Source organism: Nicotiana tabacum, chromosome 11 (assembly GCF_000715075.1).
Source record: "Nicotiana tabacum cultivar K326 chromosome 11, ASM71507v2, whole genome shotgun sequence".
Classification (NCBI taxonomy): domain Eukaryota; kingdom Viridiplantae; phylum Streptophyta; class Magnoliopsida; order Solanales; family Solanaceae; genus Nicotiana; species Nicotiana tabacum.
This window is the reverse complement of record NC_134090.1, coordinates 67,655,375-67,663,825: the sequence shown is the minus strand read 5'-3', so window position 1 is coordinate 67,663,825 and position 8,451 is coordinate 67,655,375. Positions and strand designations below refer to the sequence as shown.

The 8,451-nt window shown below is 32.7% G+C and overlaps 1 protein-coding gene across 1 annotated transcript; it reads right to left on the bottom strand.

Moving 5' to 3' along the window:
* Positions 1–852: 852 nt before the first annotated feature.
* Positions 853–4,804, bottom strand: LOC107788330 (GDSL esterase/lipase At5g03980). Its single transcript, XM_016610009.2, has 5 exons — positions 4,328–4,804; positions 2,587–2,793; positions 2,294–2,442; positions 1,487–1,760; positions 853–1,302 (listed from the first exon to the last, which is right to left on the bottom strand). Exons 1-5 carry the CDS (start codon positions 4,647–4,649, stop codon positions 1,091–1,093), a joined length of 1,164 nt encoding a protein of 387 aa, XP_016465495.1. The 5' UTR covers positions 4,650–4,804; the 3' UTR covers positions 853–1,090.
* Positions 4,805–8,451: the final 3,647 nt, after the last annotated feature.

The window sequence follows — 8,451 nt, the reverse complement described above, 5'->3', positions numbered from 1 at the left end:
AAGTTTGACAATCATATTGCAATCTTTATTAATGAACAACAATAATTAATAAGTTATTTCATATGTAGATAACAATAAAATGTGGGTACACTTCAAAGATGATGCAAAAGTACAATATCGTTAAAACACTTGGGAACTCGAAATTTTGGGGTAGCAATAATTAATTATTTAGTTGGAACTACTCATTATCTTTAGAAATATACACTTTTACTATATAACTCAATTACAATTTTTAATTTAATATTTGTGTAATATTTTGGAAAAAAATTATACTCATTGAGATAGAGTACACGCGCAATGCACCTATATTAAGACGGGTATAAAGGTGCCTTTAAGTTTCTTGGTGGTCTTAACGTTTCCTTTAGCATTCATATAAATCTTTCATTAAGGATAAAATGATACAATAAAAGTAATAGAATTCAGATTTCGAGAGTGAAAATTCTTAATTTTGATCGCAAATTTGGATATAGAAACTTCAAATTTTTGAAACAAAATTTACTTTTTTGGAAACTCCATAAAAAGTACTACAAGTCACAATAATTAATAATTCAAAATATATAAAAGATATATGAAAAAATTACAGCCAGAGAACAACTCGTTTGGCTCTCGAAATCCGAACTTTTATCATTCTTTTGGGAGGGTGAGATTATTAAATAAAATTGGCACTATTTATCCTTCCGCTTACACTTCATAATTAAGGGAGTATTAGCTGTCAAATCTTGTAATTATGTATGTGCTATATTAAATTTATATTGTAACTCCATATTTGAGGTTTATATAGTTCTAAAAACAATCTGAATATAAGGTATTTATTATGTAATGGGACAATAACCAATTCAAGGTTCGAGAGTGAAAATATAACAATCAAAATTTTATAATAATTGAGGAATCAAAAGTGCCTCGGCAGTGTAATTATCCCTAAAATGTAATTGTCAAAAGTTCATACTAAGATTTATGAGCTCTCTTCTTACAAGCTTTTTCAGATCAAATACATGAGAAGGAAACACAGAATTGAGAAAAAGGAAAAGAAAAAGAGTCAACTAGTGGTATTCTATATTGTGCTTTGCAAAGAAAAAGCAAGCACATAAACTTAGCATTCCAATTGGGGTAAAATGTCATCAATTAGCCACCTTGCAATCAAACTGTAGGCTTTTTCTGTCAAATGGACTCCATCCCAACTGATATAAGTACTAGGGTCTGCACAAACTGGGACTCCTGGAAATCCACAGTGTCTCTTTGCATCATAATTATAATAACCTCCTTCTCCGCAGCAAGCTTTTCGTAGAGAGTTTTGGTCAAATCCTGTATTTTTCGATTAAGAAACTTTGTTAAGCAACATACATGAATATGGTTTTATTCTTATTTCCATTTTTTTTTCCTAAGATTGAGTGAGAAATGATATCTTTTTTACAAGCAAATTAGCATAAAAGACTCACTTTGGAGTCCAATACGTTCAAATGACAATAGCAATGTTTGAAGGACTAACCATGATTCACAGTATTTTGCAGAAGCCACTGATAGGCATTGTAGTAATCACCATAGATGAGTGTTACATTCGGATTCTTTTTCTTCAAGTCTTCGATGGCTTGTTGCTGATTCTCATTGTAGAATATCGCCAAACTATTTAAATCTTTCAAGCAATAGTTTTCATCATATGCCATAGAGTTGTTGGTCAAGAATGTTGTTAAGGTCATCGGGAGACAACCAATGGGGAAATTGCCAGGAATAAAAATTCGAATAGCGCCAAAACCAGTAACTGTCTGAAAGATGCAATCAATTTATCAGCAAACAAAATCAAGAAAGAAAAAGACTAGAAATCAAAAACGTATAACAAAGTTCCTCTGTGCATTTCATGCATTACCACCCTATGATTGAACTATCGGCTTCAACTGCTTATGTTTGAAAACATGCAGTGCCATCAAATTCATGAAGTCATCTGTATGATGAGTTATTTAAACATCTTCTGTACAAAACACAAAATAAAATCATGTCACTCAAAAAGACATTTATTGGAGACAACTTACAAAAGGATATTTTATCTGAGGAGAATAATTCTTTCACAATCCTCTGACAACAAAGTCAAAATTAGTTTTTCTAAAACTAAATTCAAACACTTAAGTTAGAAAAATCAAACCTAAGAAAAATAAAAGGAGAGCGTTTTATTTTTCTGTCCAAACTTGGTGGAAGTAGATATAAGGGTGGTAATCCTCCTTCTCATCTCTCTCTCTCTCTCTCCTTCTTTTTTATTATAAATTCTCTTTAAAACTAAAAACAGAGACATGGGATAACTCACATTAACAGCTTCTACAATATTTTGAACAACTTCTGGCACCATATTTCTCAACTCTTCCATTGTTTTACCTTGGGTTAAGCCGTAAAAGAACTCATTTCCTCCTATTTCTCCGACCAGGAAGAGAGAACTCTTAAGATACTCTGAGCAGTCTAGCAACAACAATTACAGAAGAGGATAAGAAGAAAGATAAAAAATGCTAGTCAATGTGACTTTCTTTTAGCATATTAGCTGTGGTCAAAGAATGTCAGTCTTTTGCAATAGTTTTCCGAAATGTGAAGAAGAAAATTAATTACCATTATGGCAAGTGTACTGGAAATGTGAAGACATCCAACCAAGTTGCATATCTAATGAACCATTGCCGAGTGGATTGAAAATTTTCTTCTCTGCTAGGACTCCGGCTTCTAAAGCAGTAGCTCCTATTACTGCAAAATTTGCACCATGCGCAAAATTTGCATTTTGATCCATGTAAGGATTTAGCAGAGGAAGACCAGATTCGAGTGCTGTAAATCAAAAGAATATAAATTTTTTCATTACTGGAAACAAGAAAGAGAAGTGCAACGTACTAGTAAATGTATAAATCCTTCAAGAAGTTATTAATGATTACCATTTCCACTTTATTTTTGCCTTCTGTATCCATCAATTGGTTATAAATAGGTAAAGCGTGAGTGTATAAAGATAAATGAGAAGAAAATTTATAGAGTTTCCTAAAAATTTGTCTTTATAACAGTACTTTTGTGGTTTGAGATATAATGCTTTGTATCTAGAGGATATATAGGGTGTGAAATCAAGGAGTTCATTCGCTTGTGAGGATCTTCAACGAGTGGTAATTCAAATTGTAATTGCAAAGCATCTGCTTCTGCAAAACAAGTCTCATAGACTAACTTTCTTCACAAAAAAAAAAAAAAAAAAAAAAAAAGAGAGCCTCAATAGACTAAATTTTTTTCCGCTTGAATTACTTCAATGCCTGTGTAGCATCTTCAACTTTTTAACTAAAGAAAATGTCCTTAGAGAACTTCTTGATGGAAGACTATACTCAAGATTCCATTACTAAGGGGTTGGATCTAAGGTTGAAGACACGAAAACCTTCAACAAAACGGGTAATAAATCATAATGATACTCTGTTGAGCTGTGAATTTTCTTTAGGATTCGGAAAAGTCATTGTCTATTTGATTTGACATTGATGTCAGTGAAATGAAAGAGAATGATTGAGAAACGTGGAAACCACAGACTTAGCTGTTGAAGACATGTGTTTTGGATAAAAAGGTTGTCTGATGTTGTGGAGAGAAAAATAAATAGAGGGGGAAACAGATATTATTACTGCGTTTGATAGCAATAACTAGAGATGTCAAATGAGCGGGTTGATCAACCTTCGATTGGTCAAAACAGATTAGATTGGTAAAGGAGTCAATAAACCCGATCTAAATTTGCTTGAATCAAATAACTGGTCATAATACACCATCCAACATGACACAACATTCTCTCCTTTACTATTTTGCTTTTTGAAAGAAAACGTGAAAAGTTAGTGTGTTAGTTTAAATTCTTTTTATTTACATAATTCTCAATACCCAAACTAGATTTTGCTTATTTGGGTTTGGGCTACATCTTGACCCTTTAGATTATTTGGTTTAAGCTGCATAAACAAATAATTTGATGGATCATTTGAAGTCAGTTCGTGAATTAGAGAAACGGGTCATAATATAACCCATTTGAATTGAGCAGATTACTAAAAAATAAGTTGTTTTTGCTGCCTCTGGCAACAACAACTACAGTTTCTTTATATTATATGCTCCTATTGTACCTTCCTCCATTTGTTTTTTTTTTTCACAAAAAGATAAGTTGCATATACTAAAGATGCAAAATGCAAAGAATAATTCTTTTAGTGGTCTATTCCTAGCCACCCTTAGCCAGTTTCAACCGATCCCCCTACCCAGAGAAAAACAGAAAACTGAAGCATAAGTAGCTAAACAAGAAAACCTTCTTTTGATAGAAATCAATAGTCTATTTAGAAATAAGCAGTAGTAGGCAGTAGCGTACCTATGAAATCAATGATAATCATTCCATCAGAAGCGCGGCCAGTTCCTTTCTTGAAGAAATTTACACCATAAGGAAGCTTTGCAAATGGAGAAACAGATCCCCAAATGCTTAGTCTGATGAAATTCCCTGTATCTGAAAGTGAGTCACCCAGCTGATATATCTTATCGAATCCACACTTGCTTAGTGCAGGAATTTGAAGCATTAGTTGAGCGTCACTTTTCTGGAAACATTGTTGAACAACTAAGAAACTGATAAGCACTTGAATCAATAATGCCATTGCCCAACTCTCTATATCAATGGTGGAATTCAGATATGTTAGCATATGGAATAGTTGGATTCACCTGCCTCTTGAAAGCGGGATCCAATTTCATTTTCTATGTTCCTATTATATTCCATTGATTTCAAACAGCAACCTAGTTGTCATTATCTAATTGGCTTTGATGGTGAATCATTGAATAAGTTGCCGTCTTTGAATTTTGGGGCACAAGCACTTAGGGCTCGTTTGGTTTGAATACAATTTATGCTTGTATTAGTTATGTTGGGATTAGTTATGCTGTAATTAATTATTCTAGGATTATTTTTCGTATTGATTGTTTGGTATATTGTATTAATTCGAAAATTATCAATTTTATTACTTTATCCTGAAATTACTATTCCACCCTCTGACAAATATAAGTTATCCCGATATTATTTTTAATTCTGTAATAACTTATTCCAGAATTAGTAACCAAACAAGGGATAAAGCGATACTAAATTTTTAAACCTAGTTTATTTTTGTTTATCCATCATACCAACGACCCCTTATAGAAATCGACATGAACAAAATAAGAAATTATTTCTCGGTCACATTTTATGTATATTGTTCCTTTTTATATTATTATTAGTTTGTTTCGAAAAGAAAGTTAATAAATTTTATAGTTAGTACTACATAATTTAATTATACATGTTTTATTTTATACTTAATGAAATAAGTTAAAGTAAAATATATGTCTACTTTTTGTTTAAGATCCCAAGTTGTTTTTTTAAAAAAAAAGTTCTTTTTTTCTTAAATATATTGTTCATTAATACACTATCACATATAGAATGGAATGGAGGGAGCAAGTTTTTTTTCCTCCTGGAAGTGGCGTTGGTATTTGGTTTGATTAGTTTCAAAAAGCTAGTTATCGGAAAAACTTCGAAACATAATATTGCGAAATTAGTGTATCTTTGGTTTAATAATTTTCAATAAAAATTATTAAAAAAAAAAAGAACAAAAACAACAGTATTTTTTTTTTGAGCAAACAGGAAATATATATATATTAAAAACTAAGTAGCTCTGAACATGACTTTCATACTTGGTGTCACTAAGGACACTTGATTGCCTATGCTTGCTAGGGTATTGCAAGCATCATAAGAAAGAAACTTTACAAAAATATAGTGTTCTACTAGTTCACTTTCCACAAGACATTTTACATAAGATGGTGGTTCAACAAAAAGTTTTTTCCCCTTTGTTAGATCAGCAGTCTTCTTTGCCATTTGATGAGCTATGTTATTCCTCTGCCTGAATGCGTGCTGGAGGGTTATCTCCTTCTGTTGGTGCATTAACAACCCGTATTCATTAACAATGTCATCATATAATATGTTGCCTTGTTGGATAGACTGGATTACCTCAGTGGAGTCTGTCTCTATTTCAAGAGGGAACATTCCTCACGCTTGTGCTGTTTTGAGTCCCTGTAGGAGTACCTTGATTTCTGCTTGTAATGATCCACTAGCACGAGATGATTTTGCAAAACCAACTACCCAATTTCCATTGGCATTCCTGAATACACCTCCCAGGCCACATTTTTTGTTATTACTATTGAAGCTATCATCTATATTTAGTTTAAACCATCCTTTTGATGGTTTATGCCATCTAATTTTAATGGGAATTTTTTCAGAAGTGTTTATACTTTTTTCAGTGAGAAGTTTGAATTCAGTAGCCCTTTGAATAATATGGTCACCATTGATAGGATTTTCAGTATTGTTTTGATTGTTGTTATTTTTATTTAACCAAATGTACTAGATGGCAAATGGAAAGAAAGAAGTCCAATTTATAAATTTATTTTTTATTGGGTAGTCAAAAGCTTTTAATTGAATAAGCCAGTGTTCATCTTGAGCTTTATAGAAATTTTGCCACCCAAGACTGTCCCAAAATGGTTTAGTGGCTTTGCAGTTAAAGAAAATATGGGTTATGGATTCCTCTTCTTTACATTTGCATATAGGGCAATTTGGATCAATGTTTAAACCAATTCTTGCCACGTATTTCCTACATGGTATCCCATTATTGAGACATTGCCATAAACAAAATTTGATTTTATTAGGACACGCTAAATCCCAAATCCATTTGAAATCTATTTGGGTATCCGTTGGAGGTTCTATAAAATTGTAGCAAGTTTTGGTCGTAAATATTCCCTTTGTAGTTAGAGACCATATATTGGAATGTCACTCATTGGTCCCTTTAGACGAATTCTTATCTTGAAGATGTTCTCCTTAATGTCATTAGAGATGTTAAGAGAGATTTTATTAAAGTTTCAATTTTTACCATTAAAGATATCCTTTATTTTTAAGGAACAATCGGTATTCAAGAGGGGGCCTTCTACTGTATTTCTAAGATTTCCTAAATTGGAAAAAAGAACAGTGTTTTGCGTCAATCAAACATTATAATGTTGAACACCAAACCAAAATGTTTTTCAGAACCAAAAACAATATAAAGGTAAGGTTTTACAAATATTGCTAGTACTTTAGCCCAAAGCATTCTCAAAAGTTTCCCACCGTACAAACTTTAGTCTTTGCAAAAAAACAAAAACAAAAAAAAAAAAACTTTAGTCTAACGTACTTTCTACTCTTTCATTTGGAAAAGCTTTTTCTGAAAATTTCCAAAATTCACCCATTGGAGAATTAAATGTCTCACTTTAATTACAGAAAAAGCATATGGACTAAATGTCGAACTATGCCACTAATATAGAACATGCCAAAATATAGACTAGGTGTCGGTCAAGGAAGAAGGGAAAAGCTTCTGTTTTCCATTGATGTCAAAGAGAGAGTCCTAAAAATATGGTAAGCAAGATTAACACAAGAGAAGCTAATATAATACAAATTCTATATTTACCATATATGCGGATAACGAATGTCCAACTTGCGCAAGAGATAATTATATTGTGATTTTCCCAATGCCTTTGTGAAGATATTCGCCGCTTATTCATACGAAGTAACAAATCTAGTACAAATATTCCCACTGACTATCTCGTCTCTAACAAAATGACAATCTACTTCAATATGCTTGGTTCTTTCAAGGGAACACCGAATTTTTGGCTATGTGCAACGCTGCTTGATTGTCACAGTAAAGATGAATTTGTGAGTTTAATGTCACTCCCAAGCGAGACAATATGTTCTTCAACCATTTCAGCTCACAAATTGTCATTGCCATGGATGGTATTTGGCTAATGTAGAGGATCGAGATACAATATGTTGCTTCTTGGTCTTCTAAGATATGGGTGAGTTACCTAAAGAAACAAACCAACATGTGAGAGCTCGTCGAGTCAAAGAGCATCCATCCCAATCAGAGTCACATCATCCATAGAGACGTAGATCATATTTTTTACGCATAAAATATCTTGTCCTGGATTCCCATTCAAGTAACGGACAGCTCACAAAGCTTCTTCCCAAGTTCCTTTTTCGGATGTTGCATGAACTAAGAGAAACATGCAAGCAATAAGACAATTCTAGCCTTGTGAAACAAAAATAGACGAGTTGTCTCATCCAACGACGTTAACATTCAAAGTCTTCTAGGTCTCGATCATTTGCCCGCGCTAGCCGATGATTCTGCTCCAAAGGAACTCCCGCAAGCTTAGCATCCAATAATCCTACCTCCGAGATAATATGTAAGGTGGGTTTACATTGGCTCAAGAATATATCATCAGAGTTTCTTGATATCTCAACACCCAAAAATATTTTAAATGATCCAAATCCTTCATGTGAAAACATTTCAACGATATATGTTTTGAACTTGCAGATAGCTGCAGATTCATTGTCCGAAATAATCAAGTTATCAACATAAACAAGAACATTTATTTGAAATTCACCTCTTTGTAGAGTAAATAGAGAAT